The sequence below is a fragment of the Meriones unguiculatus genome, chromosome 11 (assembly GCF_030254825.1).
Source record: "Meriones unguiculatus strain TT.TT164.6M chromosome 11, Bangor_MerUng_6.1, whole genome shotgun sequence".
NCBI lineage: Eukaryota > Metazoa > Chordata > Mammalia > Rodentia > Muridae > Meriones > Meriones unguiculatus.
Window position 1 is genome coordinate 85868919 of NC_083359.1, and position 20614 is coordinate 85889532.

Here is a 20614-nt window from a genome sequence, read left to right on the forward strand (position 1 = left end):
AGATTTCTGACTAAGTCCCACCCATCTTGGGCCAACCTTGGTCCTACTGTGCCTAGGCACTCCTTGTAGACTCTCCCACCAGCCCTTCTAATTCATAAATCAGGATTTTGTGAAAATTCTTACACTCTTAAGAGAAAAGCTGTTAGACTGCAGAAAGGAAGATCCCCCTACCTTCACTACACAAGGTCCTGTTACACCCAAATCAAATGGGATCACTGCACTCTCCACCTAGCTATTTCCTGAGCAGCCTTGGGGATACAGATGGAATTCAGAAGTGCAAGTGTGTAATCTTGGCCCTTGAGAGGTGAAGGTGTAAGTTGGGAGTTAAAAGCTATCCTAGCTACATAGTGAGTTCAAGGCCCGCTTAGGCTACATGAGACCTGTCTTGAAAAGTCCTGCATTGGAGTCTTTTTTGTCCCAAAAAGACCTATTTTGGAACTGAAGAATACCAGTGGCAAATCTTTATGAGAACCAGGGGGTTCTAAAATTTGTCCCATAATCGATTCGATCTTTGAGAATAAAGAAGGAAGAATAAGAAAAGGGCGTGGAGGTGATGATTCAGTGGTGGAGGAGAACATTGGTTAATGAGTCCACACCTGCCTTGTGTAATCACATCACAGGTGCATACTTTCACTTGCAGTGAAAATGTACGTGACAGCTTTCGTTTTTAATAGATCAGGAAACCAATTAAATTAGTCTCCCAAAGCCATTTATTTATTCAGGCAATATATGCCAGTTAGCAGCTACCAGAGAAGCAAGAGTGGACAGATAGAACTGTACCTTTGTGGACTTCACATTTTAACTAGCTATTTTAAACACGTTTACCAGTCATGATAAGAAATGTGTATTAAACTATCACACAATATGTGTACATAGTAAATGCATACACACATCAGAATAAAGTTTTCATGCACAAACTCTATTGCAAGCAAAGCCCCACTTGGCCTGACGCTTTCTGTTCTGTTGTGTTCTTTTTCAAGCTGCTGTATTTGTTATTTTTTTTCTCATTGCTATGACAAAACATATGACAGCAGCCACTTAAGGAAGAAAAGGTTTACTTTTTTGCTCACAATATTAGGGTCCATTGTGGCATGGAAGTCATGGCATGTGGAGAGGGAGGCAGCTCCAGATTGTCCCCACTCAGAAGGTGAAGAGCGATCGCTATGGATGCTTCACTTGCTTCCACTGTTGAATTTAGTGCAAGACCCCAAGCCATGGGATTGCGCCATCTACATTCATGGTGGCTCTTCCTGCCTCAGTTGGTCCAATCTAGAAAATTCCCTTACAGACAAGTCCAGCGATTTGTCTCCAAGATGACTCTAGACCCTTTCAAGTTGACGATCAATGTAAACCATTAGAGAGCTGGTCATAATCAGTTCAATTGATTTTTATGACCTTATGATGAGTCATGATCCAGTTTGAAACAGTGTCCTGGTTGACTTGAATAGAATGGAAATAATTCAGTGTATCTTCAAAGATGGGAGAGGGAGTCTTATACGTATGTTGCAGTTATGGTTGCTGTAGCCGCATGCGCTCAGTGTACAGTTCAATGGCTGGGAAAAGAAAGATGAGAAATGGAAGAAGATATCTAACATTTTGGCTTGGAAGAAGCCATCTAATCCAGTTCAGCTTTCCCAAGATTGCCCTCTCCTCTACATTAACCTCCTGTCTGCTCCGACCCCTTGTTCTCTTCTCGTAGGCTGACAACAGAGTACCCAGGCCACTACGGGGAAGATATGGACATGATTTCCTATAACTATGATTACTACATCCGAGGAGCAACAACCACTTTCTCTGCAGTGGAAAGGTGAGGAAAGGTCACCTCTTTCCAGGGGCCCAAGGGTTGGACGCAGTGTGGGTTCACTCCTTGCTGAGACCCTGACTGTGGGTACTTTTACCTGGTAACCTCCATAATCTAGTTTCCAGCTTAGTCAAGGATCAGCTGTGGGTCTGGTTAGGCATCAGGAGCCAATGAGAAGATAGAGTTCTTGGGAGCTTCCCTCACAAGGCAGGGTGACCTTGCCAAGAAGGACAGACAACCAACTTAAGCCACAGCAGAGTCCTGAACTTGGCATGGGCATTCCTTGATGTTCTAAGCAGTTCCTGTGCTCAACCTCAGAAACTACTTGATGTAACAAGGAGAGCTTGGGATGGTTGAAAGAATATTTGCTTTCAAATTGGACTTCCTCTAGCCCTGTGCCTCTGTGTGTTCCCCTCTTAGAATTGTAGGAAGAGAGAAAAGAAGAGGGGACTCAAAAGGAAGATGACACAAAATCCTTTCTCTTGGTACTTTCAGTCTGCTATAATACAACACTTGAGAGAGGACAACTTATGAAAATCAGAAATCTATTGGTCACAGTCTCCGAGACTGGGAAATTCAAGGCCAAGGGAGCAGCAGTCGGGATTGTTCTTTGCTTCAGATAGACCCTCTCACTGTGACCCTACATAGCTGCACTGAGCTAGTTACAAAGGCAGTGATACCATTCAACAGGGCAGCATCTTTTTGATGTAATCAGCACCCACAACCCTTACCTCTCAGTACTGCTTAGTACTGTGACTATATTGGACTTCAGTTTCCAGCACACAGATTCTGTGACAGACATTAACACGCAGACCGCAGGATCTAACCAATCACACCTAGAAACAAGAAGAGAGTCAGTCATTCCAGGATGAACTCAGAATCTTTCTTGAATGAAGAGAAGATTCGAGTAACTTCAGAAGAAAAACAGCACTAATTTGCACCTGCCCCAACTTCTCCCATTGTTCCTTTGTGCTTCTCTCCCAAATACACTGAAACCATGAGAAAACCAGGCTCAAAAATTCCCGTAGACACCATCATCATATAGACCTTGTGGTTATCTGTCTATTAATACGTGAAAAAGTATGGAGAAATTCGGAAGCTAAAAGCTAATTTGTCTACTTTTAATCCAGTGATAATGATGTCACACAAAAATGAATTCTGGAAAGATTATCCACACGTGTTTTGCAAAACAAATAAAACTGAAAGTAAAACCTCATTAGTGAACTGACTACGAGCAAACTGAGGGCCGTTTATCTTTTGTGTAGATGCTCCCGAATGAAGTTGCACCTCGCTTAGCTGCAGTTAACTTATTTAATGTGGAACACAGTTTCTAAAGACATAAAATTAGTTCTGGAAAAGCACATCAGATGTTCCAGACTCCATAGACAAAGATTCTGGTTTCTTCCCAGGAGAACACCTCAGTTTTTATTATGTTCTTGTAACTTGCTTAGTTACCCACTTTCTAAAAGGTACAGTTTGGAAAGAAAGTAGTACTTTGGATAAACTTGCCCTAATGTGAAGAGACAATGGTGTACCACATGGCAAATATATTTAAGAAGAAAGAGAAAAAAAAAAAAAAAACCCAGGAACTCAAAGAGCGTGGAAATCTAATGTCATTGAGCAGCAAAGTATCTGTCAAATTCAGAACATAACACCAGTACCCAGTGTTCCTAAAGATGCCCAGGTTAGATGGGAAATTGGTTTTGAGTTTTTTTTGTTAAAAAAAAAGTAACAGAAAATGAAAACAGTAAAGAAGGAGTGAATATCACCCAAAATGGTGCTATACACACACACACACATACACACACACACACACACACACACACACACGCAATTAAAACACCCAATTCTGGCTGGCTTGGAAATGATCCATTACATCAATTTTATAGAATCCTGAAGACTGAGATACAGTGTCTTTGGATTGTTTTAAAATGAATACCCTCCCCCCCCCACATACACACAAAAACCAAAAATTAGCATGCCCGTGTTGTTTTGTAATAGTTTCTCATCCTGTCTGTCCTGTGATTTTTAGGTATTACGCCTACCCCTTCAGTGTGACAGCAGAATATGCCAAATTGCCAAATATACCACAGAATCTCTTAGACCCTAGTTAAAAGCTAGTGCCTGGGAGGGAAAACAGAACCTGGTTAGACCCCTTGATTCTTTTAGGATCGAGCCTAAATTTTTCTCAGTATCCACTAACTGCCTCTCAAATGAACAACAGGAATACTAGGCCACAGGATCTTCCCTTCTTCGTACACTGACACGCACTGCTTAGCAGTGATAATTAAATTCTCTTGGAAACCGCACAGCACCAGCTTGCTAATCATCTGAAGCAAGCCATATCCTCTGTGGATGGTTTTCCACGAACAAATATTGATGCACAGCTCATTCCCCTAGGCCCTCAAAGACATGTGCTGGAGAGTGCTCTGCATAGACAAACTGAGTAGAGTAGACAGGCTAGAATTTGGAAGCTGGCCTTGGGCTATTTGCTCGCCATGGCCATTCCCCCGTACCTACTCAGAATAGCTTACTTTGCAAGCAGGAGCTGGGAGCAGGCACCGTCAGCCATGGTGTTCAGGGCACAGTGAAAGAAGCCCGGAAGAGTAAAAGGGGAGAAGGAGGAAGAACAGTACTTTGGAAGATATTGCTTGGTTGAATACGGGTAAAGTAGTCCCACATTTTACTGGAATTAATGCAAAGAGCCTGACAGCTGTGTCTTCTGGTGGCATCAGGGACATCTGGCAAGGAAAGAAGCATAGCACAAGAGGAAGACCAAATCTGAGTGGAGCACACTTTCTGCCATCACCACCTACCTCTTGCAATCCTTTAAAGCAAGTCTTATTCCACTGTGTCTCTTTCTTCATATAACAGTGAGTCACAGTGATTGCCGAGAGGGCATTCAGTGCAGGGCTGGAAGCACTGGAAGCACCAGGAGCTTTGCAGTGTCAAGGTCACTGTCATCGTTAAATAGCATCAGAGCACAGGAGTGGTGTGCAGAGCAGGCAACTCCCTGCATTTCGAGAAAAGAACAGGATCCTGAGCCTAGCAAACAGCACATATCCACACTGTGTTTTCCCAAACTGAGCAATTCTATGCCCTCTCAGATCTATCCCATCGCTTAAATAGGCCACTACATTTCTGATAGCCCAGGCATTTTCTTCCATGCTCTAAGGTGTCTTCAGTTGTCCCCACTCACCTTATCTGTGGTTTCAAAGGGGAAACCCACAGCGCATCTCCTGGATCTGGCACATAGAGCGTATCCAGCAGAGAGGCGGTATTGGCAGGAAAATGAATGGCCTTTTAGAAGGGAGATTCTTCACAGTGAAATGAAGGGGATGCTAATAAATGCTGGACGTGTTAGTCCTGGAGGCACCTTGGGTGTTCAGCCGTGAAAGACTGACAGTGAACGTAAGCCTCCATGTATCCTCTAAACAGCAAGGAGCGGTCTAGCCTCGTGCATCCATTGCTTCTCAGGAGACTTTACGGAAAACCCTTTAAGGAACAAGGCAAGAATGCCCTCAGCTCCGAAACCCCGCCAAAGCCCTTCGCTGCTTTTCCCCAGCAGTCACTCTTTCTGATCTCACTGACATTGGTTTTCTGGCTCTTCTCCCACAGGGATCGCCAATGGAAGTTCATAATGTGCCGGATGACCGATTATGACTGCGAATTTGCAAATGTTTAGAGCTGCCAAGTACGGAAGTCTGGGTGAAGGGCAAGGGGTCAGGTGTCCTGAGGGTGTCTTATCATACATGCTAACATTGATTAAAACATCCGCAGTTCTTTCATTTGCTCTCTTCCTGGGGATGGGAGCTCTGGCCCTTTCTCACCATGCGTACATATATAAACAAACCCGCAATTAAGCCATGTTTCTCACTGTCAGCGTGTTTGACCACAACCATCTCCAGGTCCTGCAGATGGATTCCCTGCGTATCACATATACAATGCCCTCATGCTTAGGGCCTATTACCCAGAGCACCCGCCATGGCCTTCCTGCTGCTCTCACTATATCTTAAGCTTCAAATTCAGCTTAGTGGGCTTGGAGAGAGAGAAAGGAAGAGCTTGAGGGAGTGAGATAAAGATTCTCTAGAGATAAGTCTGAGTGACAACACACAGAGACCTCACCTGAAACTGGGGTCACTCCCTGTCTTGAGGGAACATGGACCCCTCTCTCCTTTCATGGGAGCCACACATACTCAGAAGTCCAAGTAAAGATCTATATGTTCCAGAAGAGGGGGCAGTTGGAGGTGAAAGGGGAAGGTGGAAAGGTTTGAGGACAGAGCTGGAAGACTAGGGTGAAAGATCTTCCTTGATTCAAAGATGTATGCCAGCATACCCAATAATGAAAATTAATTTGAGGGCCAGAAGAACCTGTGAGAATCAGTCTTAAGATAGAAACAATAAGAGAAAGATGAACAAAAAGGACTCAGATTGGGAACTTGGGGAGAGAAGTGTGGTCGCTGGAGAAGGGACCTTGGGTCATCAGCAGCTTGGGACATTCCCAATGTTCTTGAGAAGACATCCATCCCACAAGCCAAAGGATGCTGCCTGTGCCTATCTGGACTGGTCCTGAAAGATCCTCCACCCTTTGCCATGGAGCCTGGAAGTGTATTCTATAGAGATGACACTGTCTTTCTTCCTCCTGTCTCTATGTCTCTATGCCTAGCCATTTGTACCTTCTTCTTCACACTAGTTAAAAAAAAAAATAAAAGTATCAATATTCACTGTGCACAAATATCAAAGGTCAGTTTGTTCTCTACCCTCCCCCTGTTGATCACTCATTAACTCATTCTGAAAACACAGCTTCTCATTGTGATTTGTGAGAAGGCTTAAAAAATTACAATGATGTCAATGATGTGATGTGATTGGAGGAATCAGATAATTAAAACACAAATTGACAAGTGCTCATCATGCCCAAGGATCAGGCAGAAGATGGCACTGTGTTTCTTTGGCTTTGGATCTAGCTACTTTACCCTCTTCTTCTTCCAGTTGTCCATACCCCAATATATCACATGAAACTGTAGCCAGAGGAAGCTCATATTCCCTTTATCTGTACCACTTGCTTATTCTCTTAACTCTGCCAACCCTTCCCTCAGCTTCTTCCTGGGTAGGTCCAGGAAAGAATCTTGATGGGCAAGACCCCAGGGGCTATACAGTTTGCTATACACCCCAGGTAGGTGGTGAAAAAGAGAGTTGCAGCCAAGAGTGGCTGTATTTCCCACCGTGAGATCTCAGCTTTGTGATGGGCAAGACAGAACTAAAGACGTACGCCTTTGTCTTAACTCTTAAGAGCTTTTTAATAACGTGGTTTTGCTGAGCTCCTCTACTTCATTGCTACTGCCTCTCTGCAGTTTTAATTTATAATGAGAAGCTTTCTGGTGTTATTTTTCACAGAGGGTGTCATTAATATTTTAGCAATCGCAGCACTGGTGCAGGATGACAACCAGGAAATGGCCTTAGTTTGGGTACGTGTGGAGCCCAGCGGGAAGGGGGACAAACAGTGCTGATGGTCTGACTCAGTTTCCACATTCATGTTGGCAACGGAGAGCTGGTGGGAGGATGGAATGTGGGATGGAGGGGCCTGTGGCTGAGAGGAGCTGCCAGGAGACTGAAAAACACAAGTCAGGGAAAGAACAGAAGGCTGTCCAGTAAGAGGGGACTGTGCCAAATGGAATAAAAGGAACTTTTACAGAAAGAAAAAGTAGCCTTTGTATGCAAGCCAAGACCATGACAGGAAGGACATTGTCAGCTTGGTTGGGATATGGATAATTTACATTTTATATTATCTGTTAATCAGCAAGAACTGAGTCCCGGAGTGAGGAACAAGTCCCAGGTTTGACAAGGAGTCTTTGGTCTCATTGTTCTCTCCTGTCTACTAACCTTCTCTACTGTCTTAAACATGAAATTTGCCTTTTTTAGGCCAACTGTCTAAAATGAGGACATTTCCGAGGCCCTCCGTGGCAGGTTTCTAGCTTGTTTCCTGTTTTCTTTTTCTTCTGATGTCCTTCCTCTTTGCCTTTTGGGATGAGGATTGAGCATTTTAGTCTGGGTCCTCTCTCTTGATTAGTTTCTTTAGATGTACAGATTTTAGTAGGTTTATCCTATATTATATGTCTATATGAGTGAGTATATACCATGTGTGTCTTTCTGCTTCTGGGACAGCTCACCTAGTAGGTTTATCCTATATTATATGTCTATATGAGTGAGTATATACCATGTGTGTCTTTCTGCTTCTGGGACAGCTCACTCAGGATGATCCTTTCCAGGTCCCACCATTTACCTGTAAATTTCATGATTTCCTTATTTTTCATTGCTGAGTAATATTCCATTGTGTAGATGTACCACAATTTCTGCATCCATTCTTCAGTTGAGGGGCATTTGGGCTGTTTCCAGCTTCTGGCTATTACAAATAAAGCTGCTACAAACATGGTTGAACAAATGTCCCTATTGTGTACTTGAGCCTCTTTTGGATATATGCCTAGGAGTGGTATGGCTGGATCTTGAGGAAGCGCTGCAGATTATCAAAGCAGATGCTGAGACTTATGGCCAACTGTTGGGCAGTGTGCAAGGAATCTTATGTAAGAAGTCGGAAATAGTAAGATCTGGAGAGGACAGGAACTCTACAAGGAGAGCAACAGAACCAGAAATTTGAACACAGGGGTCTTCCCAGAGACTCATACTCTAACCAAGTACCAGGCATGGAGATAACCTAGAACTCCTGCACAGATATAGCCCATGGCAGCTCAGTGTCCAAGTGGGTTACATAGTAATGGGAAGAGAGACTGCCTCTGACATAATCTGATTGGCCTGCTCTTTGATCACCTCCCCCTGAAGGAGGAGCAGCCTTACCAGGCCACAGAAGATGACAATGCAGCCACTCCTGATGAGATCTGATAGACTAAGATCAGAAGGAAAGAGAGGAGGACCTCCCCTATCAGTGGACTTGGGGAGGGGCATTCGTGAAAAAGGGGGTGGGAGGGTGGGGTCGGGAGGGGAGGAGGCAGGGGCTTATGGGGGGATACAAAGTGAATAAAGTGTAATTAATATAAAAAAATAAAATAAAAATAAAAAAGTAAAAAAAAAAAAAGAGGACATTTATCTAGGTCAGTGGTTCTCAACCGTCCTAATACTGCAACCCTTTAATACAGTTCCTCATGTCATTGCTACTTTATAACTGTAATGGATCATGATGTAAATATGGTGTTTTCCAATGGTCTTAGGTGACCCCTGTGAAAGGGTTGTTCAGCTCCCAGGATGTCATTACCCGCAGGTTGAGAACCACTGATCCAGGTGCCTGTTACATTTCTTGCAATCCCAGAATTCCCTGTACTCTTTCCCAAACAGTTGACAAGGGAATTCCTGAGGCTTTTTTTTTTTTTTTTTTTTTCTGGCTAAATAGCCTAGCACTGTAGTTAAAGCCATAGATCCTACCCCAGGGTCTGGCAAAATAGAGCTATATAATCTTAGACAAATCCCCAAAGCCATGGCTTCCTGTGTCCAATAGAGAAAGAATTCCTTTGCCAGGAACCTCATAAGATGCTGCCTCTTAAAACAAAGTGAGCAGAAGAAGAGACATGAGATTCCCATTTGTCAGGGCCTACATGTACTAAGGAAATGATAGGCAAAGCAGGCCAGTGAGGCAGGAAGACGATGCTGAGGAAGCTCAGTCAGATCTGGCCTTGATGAGGGATCAGAAACACTGTGGGCTTTGGACACCACCCCAAATCTGTCACTTCCCAGCATCACAGTATTGGCCAAGTTACCTACCATTCTTTTTGTTTTTCTGTTTTGTTTTTGACAATTTTTTTTAAAATTTTTACTAATTACACTTTATTCACTTTGTATCCCCACCCCCGTGAACACCTCCATCCTCCTTTTCCAGTCCCACCCTCCGAAAGAAGTGGGAAATAGTAAGACCTGGATAAGACAGGAGCTCCACAAGGAGAACAACAGAACCAAAAAATCTGGGCCCGGGGTCTTTTCTGAGACTGATACTCCAACCAGGAACCATTCATGGAGATGACCTAGAACCCCTGCACAGACGTAGCCCATGACAGTTCAGTGTCCAAGTGGGTTCCATAGTAATGGGAACAGGGACTGTCTCTGACATGAACTGAATGAACTGATTGGCCTGCTCTTTGATCACCTCCCCCTAAGGGGAGAGCAGCCTTACCAGGCCACAGAGGAAGACAATACAGCTGCTCCTGATGAGACCTGATAGACTAGGATCAGAAGGAAGCAAAGGAAGACTTCCTCTTTTTTAATTAATTTTTTATTTTTTAATATTATTACAGTTTATTCACTTTGTATCCCAGCTCTATCCCCCCCCTCATCCCCTTCCAACCCTACCCTCCCTCCCTCATCTCCTCCTATGCCTCTCTCGAAGTCCACGGATAGGGAAGGTCCTCTTCCCCTTCCATCTGACCTTAGCTTATCAGGTCTCATCAGGACTGGCTGCATTGTTTTCCTCTGTGGCCTGGCAAGGCTGCTCCCCCATCAGGGGGAGGCAGTCTAAGACCTAGCCACTAAGTTCAGAGATAGTCCCTGTTCCCCTTACTAGGGAACCCACTTGTATACTGAGCTGCCACTGGCTACATCTGAGCAGGGGTTCTAGGTTATACTTGATTCTATTTCTTTCTTTCTTCTTTCTTTTTTAAATTTAAATTATAATTTTTTTTCACAATTTATTCATTGTATATCCCGACTGAAGACCCTTCCCTCAACTGTCCCCAGTCCCACCTTTCCTCCCTCTTCCCCCATCCCCTTCCCCTAGTCCACTGAAAGGGGGAGTTCTCCTCTGCCATCTGCCCAAAGCTTATCAAGTCTCATCAGGATTGCCTGGATCCTCTTCCTCCTTGGCCTGCCCAGGCCACATAGCCAGAGGCAAGTGATCAAATATCAGGCCACTGAGTTAATGACAGAGGCAGCCCCTGCTCCCCTTATTCAGGAACCCACATGGAGACTGAGCTGCCAATCGGCCACATATGAGCAGGGGGTCTAGGTCCTCTCCATGCATGGTCCTTGGATGGTGCATCAGTCTCTAATTGATTCTATTTCTTTAGCCATATAGATTACAATACCTACATTATGGGTTACAAAAAAATAAGTGCGGTCACATGATGATTGACATGTAAGAACCCAGTAAATGCAGTAAGAGGGGGAGACAGTGTGCATATACATAGAAGCATAATTTCTTAGAAAGCAGGGTCTTCATAAAAACCAAATCAACTCTTCCAATGAAAGGAAAAGCAGGTGGGACTGAAGCTTGTCTCTCACTTATCCACTTGTTCAGTTACTGAAACAATAAATTTCCTTCTTGTTATAAACCAGCCACTGATTAAGGCACAGTTCCTGCAGTTTAGACTCCAAAAGGTAGATGATGATAAAGTAAAAGAATGAACAAGCAGCACTGTGGTATAGTGGATGACATAGCCACCTCCGAAGAATCAGAAAAAACAAGTAAAACATTATAGTACCCTTTCATAAGTCAAGGGAATAAATGGCATTTCAATGGAGGGTAGTGAGGGTTGAAGATGAGGAAGCAGCATTTCAGATGATGGAAGCAGCATGATGATGGATATAAAGTGATCTATGAGCTTAGAGAGAATTTCCCAAGAAATGGGCTCACTGAAGGGATCTTGGAGGCTTGGGGTACAGCCATACTGCTCTAAGCAAGAACTAGTAGCTCCTAGCAACACCATAAGGCAGGCCACTGTTTGTGCATGTTATTGAGATCTATTATGTTTCCATAAATACTTGGTCCATTATATCTAAGGAAATGGGGACACACAAACACACACACACACACACACACGAATACACACACACACTTTTATCCTTAGGTTCTGCTTCTTTGACTGAGATATAAACTTGACAGAATAAAACAGGGAGGAGTGGGGGCAGGGAGAAATTAGAATAAAGTATGTCATGTGTATGTGTGTATGTATGCATACCTACATGTACATATGTATGAACATGCCTCAACAAACCTAAAGTATGAGATATATGCATAAAAAAGGCATAATGAATCTCTCATATTGTGTTCTAAAGTCAAATACCTTGAAGGCAATTTTTAAAAAGATGTCTGTGACTGATGAGAGTTGGAGGATCAGTCTTCCTCACCTGTAAGCCCCCTAATTAGGTATCCAGCCCTAAGTGGTCAGCCCTAAAAACATCCATAGGAGCAACACTAACTCAGCACGGCGGATTGTATTTACATACTTACATGTATGTGAAAGTGTAACAGCAAGTAACTAAAGAACAAGGAGGAAAACAATAGAGAATAATAAAGGCAGGTGGACTCGGAGATAGAGGGGAGCAGCGGGATAGAGAGCAGGATAGCTGATGGGGGACTCGAGTGCCCAAAGCTATAGACATGCGTGGAATGTCAGTCACAATGTAACTCATTATTTGTGCAATTAGTAAACGCTAGTAAAAGTGAAAACAAATACCTAGAGTCACCATTTTCTAAATACCTCCAGAAGAATGCGCTCTGACAAAAGAATAAAAATTAATAAATAAAATAAAAATAAAGAGAAATATAAGAAAGTAAGAAGGACTTCAAATTCTAGGCATGTCTGTCTTCTGCATACTTTCTTGTTGAAGAATTTTTTTTCTGTCCACCGTGGCCTATCTAGCTGCAAGCCTACGGTCTCTGCTCCTGTTCACCAGACAAAGTGCTGTTGAGTGAAGCCCACATGAAGCATTCATCCTCATCATGGAGGCAGACAGATTAGATCCACTGCATTCACCTTCCTTATCAAGTCTCTCCTTTTGAATTAGTCCAGCTTAGTTTGGTTTATTAGAACTACACTGTTAGGGACTTGAACCTGAGTGTCTTTCTGGAATCCCCAGCCTCAAGAAGGGGCAGGTAGAGCTATTTGCAGAACCTGTGTGTACTGACTAGCTTTTATGTCAACTTGACCCAAGCTGAGGGAGCCTCAGCTGAGAAAATGACTCCAAATTCAGCTGTAAGCAAGCCTGGAGGGCATTTTCTTAATTAGTGATTGATGGCGTAGGACACAGCCCATGGTGGGTGGGGACAGCCCCTGGGCTGGTGGTCCTGGGTTCCATATTAAAGCAGGCTGAGCAAGCCGTGGGGAGCAAGCCAATAAGCAGCATCCCTTCATGGCCTCTCCATCAGTCCCTGCCTTTAAGCTCCAACGCTGTTTGAGTTCAAGTTATTGTAAGGGATAATAATCTATTCACATGAGGCCAAGACTTTCAGCTTAAAAACTGAAAAACCAACCAAAACTCTGCTAGTTTTAAAATGTACTTAGAAGATGCCATTGCACTTGCTGACTATTCACACTCATAATTTTGTGGCCTCCTTCTGTCCTCGCCATAATCCACATCTGCATTCTCAGCTCAGGAAGTTATACATATGAACGGATTATCAGCTGCAAACGCTGAATGGAAGTTCTGCAAAATGCAGGTGTGCATGACTCAGTGGGTGAGGTGCTTGTCCAGCAAGTAGGTGGACAAGAGCTCAGGTTTCTAGAACCTAGGTAAACGCTGGGTAGGTGTGGCTGCCACCCTTAATCCCAGCACTTGGGTGGCAGAAATAGGGGACTGATTCCTGGAGCAGGCTCGCAAGCTACAGTAGCTGGCATTGTCAAGATCCAGGTTCCACAAGAGAGCTGCCTCAGTGAAGTGGAGAGCAGTCGAGGAAGACATCCGCTTAAGGCCTCCACACACATGTGAGCCTACACTCACCAAATATGCATACATCCATGCATGCTCATCATACACTAAAAAGTGAAAGTGTAAACTATGATAGTCCTTGGACTGTAGCATTACTGTATTGTCTTGAAGACAATACAGTAAAACACTTAGCATCATGTTTACTATCAAAATGAAAGAAATTCTAAATCTTTTGGAACAAAAGCTGTCACTGGCTGCCGCATTGTTCAGCCCTGGGCCAGTGTTCCAGCTGCCAGATGGCCATATGCTAACTCCATGGAAAGAACGAGATCTGAAAACCCAGAGCCTCTCATCTAACCAGCCGCCCAGCGCGCTGTAATTTAATATGCAGAATTACCTGCTCTCTCCAGTGTTTCTCACCATCCCCCGGAGAGAGCAGCACGCATGCTCAGCATGTCATGTGACCAGTGAAGAAACTAACGTTGAAGGCGGTAATTGGAAATCTTTTCTCTGCTTCCCCCAAGTTCAATTCCCGAGCATAGATAGCCTCGGTTTCCTTATACCACTTTCCACACCCATCCAAATCCGAAGTCCCTCCCTGGCTTTTCTACTGTCTCCATCTTCCCTTTACGTGGACCATCCCCCTGTGTCTCAAAAGCACAGAATATCGCTCATGGAGCCCACATCATTTTTCAAAATAAAATAGGTCCCCAGACTGAAAACCAACTAAAATGCTGTTAACTTTAAATCGTGCCACAGAGCCCCGCTAAGCGTTTGACCTCTTTCCTCTGCTGCACACCCGGAAGGAGCCGAGTTACCACTGTGAGTGATAATTGGAGCATTCATCTGGATGGTTTCCAGTTCTTACTGAGAAGACCTATGACGGTTGCAAACTGGTGTCTAAGCAGTCCGGCCATCATGGGGTTTGGTTAAGAGGCGGGTCACTACAGGGGTGCTGTGGTGCTGGGGGTTCAATGCCAACCTCTTACTCTTTTCTAGCATCATTAAGTAATTATTATCATTTATTGTACCCCTTTAAAGGCTAGTCACTAGTGACAGGTGAGTTGGAAAACATGACAGTCAGCTTGTCACATATTTGGAAAGCATATGTCACCATCCTAGGTAATTGAGTGCTATTTTTTTTTTAATGAATTAAAAGTCATGAAGACGAGATTAAACCTTATTGAGTAATCTTCAGACAGACTGCAGACAGAAGGACAACGGGGCTGGGGCTGACAAGTATGGACAAAGTGCATCAGAAGACTGGAAGAAGAGACTGTGGCACCTGAGGAGATTCTTGCAGAGATTGGTGGTTCACTGGTCCTGGCCAGTCCTGGCCCGTTGTGTGGAGAGAAAGGGCTCTTTTTTCTTTGTCTGTTTTCTTGTTGTAATTACTATTGTGTTTCACTTTGTTGTGTTTTGCCAAGACAGGCTCTCATTCATCACCGGAACTGCCCTTGAAATTGTGATTCCTCTGTTTGATCTTCCTGATGCCTAGAGTTACAAGAGTGTGTCAGTACACCTGGCTGGTAGAGACAAACTTCTCACACAGAGAAAGAAGAAAGTGAATTCCGCCCACAGTTTCCACCAAAGCCATCAACAGGTAATGTTGCTACCTGCATTCCGGATGCCCAGTGCTGTTAGGTACTCCCTACACATGGATTTATTCAACCCTGCTAACTCAGAGGAAATGTTGTCATTATTTCACACATCTGAAGAGTAAAGTTCTTGAAAGTGAAGCGCATGGCTAGGTGTCTGGGTTCTCTGAGGGATCACAAGTCGTCTCACAACTAAGCATTAACTTCATGTCACATGTGAGGTGTGCTTCATGGCAGGAGAGTCCATCCCTGAACAAGAGCCACATGAATCAATCCATTAATTTCTGTGTCTGTGGACCTCTTTGGTTGTCAGACTCACAGGTGAGCTCCTTAGCCAATAGCCTGTGGAAAGATGCTCTTGGAAGCAAAGCATGTCCTTCATCACACCAGCCTTTTCCCTGCCACATGAGAATGTGTCCCACAGATGGTTCTACTTACAGGCTTCCAGAAGGAAGGAACTGGAAATCTCTCACAGGGTAACACAGTATATCCTGTGCTGGAGAATTCACCAGGGGCAGGCAGGTTCTCAGGGGAAAGCCTTGAAAACATTCACAGGACCCTGCAGGCAGAAGGGAGTGGGTGTCAAAAAATTAGAAGAGATAGACAAATGGAACCGTGGATTCTGCTTTTCCCACACTGACATCATTGTTTGCTCTAAACTGATAAGTGACCGTGGATGTCCCTTTGCATAATGAGTAGCAGCAATATGTCACTCATTAATTACTTCCATGGCTCCTGGTCCAAATTGAAAGAGGCGGGAGCTACAAACGATCATCCTGAGTAAGGTATCCCAGAAGCAGAAAGACACATATGGTATATACTCACTTATAAGTGGATATTAGACATATAACATAGGATAAAAATACTAAAATCTGTATACCTAAAGAGGCTAATCAAGAAGGAGGACCCTGGGTAAGATGATCAATCATCATTCAGAAAGGCAAACATGGGATAGATATCAGAAAAGGGAGAAAACTGGGAACAAGACAGGAGCCAACCACAGAGGGCTTCTGAAAGACTCTACCCAGCAGGGTCTCCAGATAGATGCTGAGACTCGTAGTCAAACTTTGGGCAGAGTGCAGAGGATCTTATGAAAGAAGGATGAGATAGAAAGACCTGGAGGGGACAGGAGCTCCACAAGGATATCAACAGAAACAAAAAATCTGGGCACAGGGGTCTTTTCTGAGACTGATTCTCCAACCAAGGACCATGCATGGAGATAACCTAGAACCCCTGCACAGATGTAGCCCATGGCAGCTCAGTGTCCAAGTGGGTTCCCTAGTAAGGGGAACAGAGGCTGTCTCTGCCATGAACTCAGTGGCTGGCTCTTTGATTACCTCCCCTGTGAGGTACAGCCTTACCAGACCACAGAGGAAGACAATGCAGCCAGTCCTAATGAGACCTGATAGGCTAGGGTCAGATGGAAGGGGAGGAGGACCTCCCCTATCAGTGGACTGGGGGAGGGTTAAGGGAAGAGAAGAGGGAGGGAGGGTAGAATTGGAAGGGGACGAGGGAAGCAGTACAAAGTGAATAAACTGTAATAAAACAAACAAACAAACAAACTGAAAGAGGCCAAAAAGCACTTAGCACACTTTCCTTGCAGAGAATTTCTTTTAAAAATCCTAAACAAGGAGTCAAGGACTGAAACCCAGAAAGGTTACCGAATGACAGAAGGCTACAGGCCATCAAGCGCCCAGGGATGAAACACCTTTCACCTTGTGCTGTTTCAGAGGTGTGACGGTCTCTACAAATGCCAACATAACACAGCCAGTAAAGGAAGAAGATCCATGCCAGTAACTGGGTTGCTTGAGGGAGCTAGGGGAGGGAGGGTACTCTCCAAGCTCCCGAGGGGAGCCTCCTGCCTTCCGCCTCCAGCCCTCTAGACTCCAGGTAGAAGGAAGGTGAGGGAAACTTACTCAAAATACAGGGACCAGATCTATCATGAAAGCACTCCACACAGCCAGGGGTGGGGACACACATCTGTAAACCCACACTCAGGAGGCTGAGAAAAGAGGATTACAAGTTTGAACCCTCTGAGGCTATGTACCTAGATCCTGTTTCAAAACTACATACATACATACATACATACATACATACATACATACACACACACACACACACTTTCATTCATTCATGCACAAATGGTTTTAGGATCTGAACATGACAATATAACCTGTCAATCCCTATCAGGTGGTGTAGTGCGGGGCAGGGAAAATAAAGCGCATGCATAGTAGGTCCTTGTGCCCCATGACCTAGCTGCTCTTCCATTGAATATGGCATCTGCAGTCAGGTAGGTAGGCATAATGCCATTTTTAAAATGCTCTCACGGTTACTTGAAGCAGGAGGTTACCCACCCAAGCTCACACCCCAGTGGGAGTGGACTTGAACTCAAGCCTACAGTTCTCAAAGCACAGCTGTTTCTGATGTACCATTTAGAATTGTGGGTTTCCTCTGGGAATAAAGGAAGGTATTGTTTCAAACTGCTTTGCAGTTCTGTAGCCAAACACACAATAGAAAGAAATGATTGACATGTTTATTTTAACTGTAAAAATGTTTTCCCTGAAAGAGAGAGAGAGAGAGAGAGAGAGAGAGAGAGAGAGAGAGAGAGCTGTTGTGGTGAGGTCATCTGGAGAATGTCCCCAGAGGTTTACACAGCCAGCTGGGCGGTGGTCTGCAAATCATAGTGATGCTATTCTGCTTTTTCACATTCACACGGACAGACACCAAAGCGAGTCGACTTCTTCGGTGGCAGTTCTCTGATTGTTTGCCTTCTAAGATGATTTCTGATAAGAAACGCAGTGTAACCCAGACAAGCAGAATGACTGTGGCAAGCAAGACAATGGATTGCCTTTGCTTGCCTCCTGGGCCCTCTGCACTGACTCGTGGCCTTCCTCATCTTTGAGGTGTGTGCTCCGTGAGGCTTTCTGCCTAGGGAATGTGCACACTCAGTATGCTCCACTGGCCTCTCAGCTGATGAATACCCAGGACTCTTAGTCTATTGGCAGAAATGTGTTGTTCTGGCAATCAAATCTCCATCCCTTCTCATTCCACGATGTGTTCTCAATCTTATCTTGAACGCACAGGCTACCCGCACCACAAATCACATCGATGGCTTGTATTCAACAGATTCTAGACCTATAAGTTATTTTTATTGCCTTTAATTTTCAGCAGCCTCATGCTTAACCTCCTCACTGTAGCTGAACCCCATTTTGCCTTTGGGTCCTCTTGAGCGCATTCTTCATGCATCTGTGAATGTTCGGCTATTGTGGTGTCAGTAGTGACCATCTTCACCTGCTGAGGAATCCATGTATTGGAGCTTTTCATTGTCTTTTATTGCATCTCAGGCTCCTTCTAATCTCCATGAAATCTATCCCTGTGCTGTTCTGCATGCCTGGGTGCCTCTCCACTCACACCCTTTCTGCAGGAATCTCAGGGCTACATCCTGGTTCTCATGGTGAATTAATAGTCCCTCACCTGTGCTGCCAAACACCTGGTTATATTATCATGTAACACTTGTCACACCTCTTCACTTTCCTGTTTGGAGAGGATTTAAATGTTCTCTTTGTTTGTCGCTTTGTACCCAGGACACGGAAAATACTGGTTATTCATTAACTAACAGATGTTTAAAGAATGAGTAATGAAAGTCTATAACAGTGTGGAAAATAACAAATAGAACCCGTCAATTCTTTGCCGCAGACTCTGACGACAGCTTTCTCTCTGATCTTCTATCTCCGTCCTTGCTTACGTCTTTCAAATCTAATCACCAGACATGCTCCTTAATACCACCCATTGGAGCGATAGTATCTAACAGTGGAATACTGGATAGGTGTGAGAAAGAATATTTCAAAGTGTTGCAAAGGAAAACAAACTTTGAAATAAAAATCATGCCTTTCAGCAGAGTTTTGGCTCAGAGTGTTCCAGAACATAAAAGCACCTAGCATTTTATTTGTGTATTTATTTATTCTATATGTATAGTGTGTGTTTGTGAGTGTGTGTATATGTTTGTGCATGTACCATAGTGTGTGATAAAAACCAGAGGACAACTTGTGGGAGTTGGTTTTCTTCTCTATACAGGTTCTAAGGATCAAACCAAACCCATTGGGCCTGCCATCAAGCACCTTTACTTGCTATTTCACTGGCCCTTTTCTTATCACAAGTTCTCAGCTGAAGGCAACATTCCAACACTATTGAGTACTCATAAAAGATAATAGTAAAAACTGCAGGGACTTCATAATGCAACTAATTTCACAAGGCAGCTTTTCGGTGTACATTTCCAGAGCTAATGATCCACAACCTTGACATCACTGTATTTATCAAGTATAGCACACAGCAACTCATTGTACTCTACCACATCAGCTGCCGTGCAGTGCTTCCTGTTAAAGGCAAAGTTTCAGCCAAACTGATCAATATGTATTGTTTAAAAATGTCTCAGGAGGACACCACAACATTGTCTGTAGTAGGCAAATAATGGAATGAGATTTTTGAGACTCAAACAGCTCAAAGTCTTATCTAAGCAGACCAAAAAGGCAATCAAGGGCAATAAGATATGATAGTTAAACACAAAATTCAGAAGCTGATCATATTCATCTGATGAGAGGAAGGTTCAGTGGGACTCAGGAAAGGATTCAGAGAGCTGGCAATAGATGGTTTTTACTGAATTGTGTTAAAAACATGTTTTGCTAACTTGTGACTTTATTCATTTACCAAATATGTACTAGAATTGAGAATCCAGTGCAAACTTACCTTCCTCTCCAAAGCCAATTTATTCCCTCTACAACACGCCCTGTACATGACTGTTACCAATGAACCAGACACAGCAGTTATAGAATTCTTCCACACATTTGTGTGGTGTCTGCTGTCAACTTACTTTACAAATAAATCAGATAACTAGACATTATGGTGCTCGAGTTTACAAAGCTGTATGACACAGGACCAAGTCTCCGAACTCAAGCCTTCTGAAACTAAAACCTAACATTTCCAGTGCCTTTGAAAAAGCAATGCCATTTTGCCCAAAACTAATAATCCTTCCAAATCCCCTCCATCACGATTTACACACTATCTTGGTTTAACACATTGACTAGAAAACCTATAACGCCTCTTCTGATATGAAAAGAGAACCCTCTCTCTAGTCTCCACTGGCACCAACAGTTCAGCCGTGGCTGACTTGTTCCATCAAGCCACACATTGGAACAATAAAGACACAAATGATGCAACTGAGTTATTTAGTCAGAGGATTTAAGCACATTAGTTGGGCTTCTGAGAGTGAGGGCCAGGGTCTTACTTAGCTTAGCTTACATTACCTCATCCTTAGTGTTATCATATTTAAAATGCTAGATTCCTGATTGTAAACATTGTGTCCTCATTAAAACTTCATTTTGCCCATCAGATGTTCTAATTAAATTTGTTTACATGACTCAAAAATATTCATGAGTCTCTTTTAGCTTCCTTTATATGTCCATAAGCATATGAAATATATTTTTTCAATTACATGAATCACTGAGTGTAGTGGGGCTCTTTTGTAATAATTTGAGCATAATGCACATTAAATATCCATAGAGTTCTCCATTTCCTT

At 43.7% G+C, this 20614-nt stretch overlaps 1 protein-coding gene and 1 long non-coding RNA gene across 3 annotated transcripts in view; one reads left to right on the plus strand and one right to left on the minus strand.

Annotated features, from left to right (window-relative positions):
- Dpt (dermatopontin) overlaps nt 1–6536 on the plus strand; it is a 28074-nt gene extending 21538 nt beyond the window's left edge. Inside the window, exons 3-4 of the mRNA XM_021639416.2 lie at nt 1700–1807; nt 5420–6536. Of these exons, the coding sequence (XP_021495091.1) occupies nt 1700–1807; nt 5420–5486 (175 nt within the window). The 3' untranslated portion in view covers nt 5487–6536. The remainder of the gene's footprint in view (nt 1–1699; nt 1808–5419) is intronic.
- LOC132646387 (uncharacterized) lies at nt 706–15668 on the minus strand. 2 transcript variants are annotated; one of them, XR_009584621.1, is made up of 4 exons: nt 15481–15668; nt 4618–4814; nt 2533–2637; nt 706–1553 (listed from the first exon to the last, which is right to left on the minus strand). It is a non-coding gene; the product is annotated as an uncharacterized LOC132646387 (long non-coding RNA). The 2 variants fall into 2 exon arrangements; XR_009584622.1 differs by lacking the exon at nt 4618–4814.
- Between the last annotated feature and the right edge of the window lie 4946 nt (nt 15669–20614).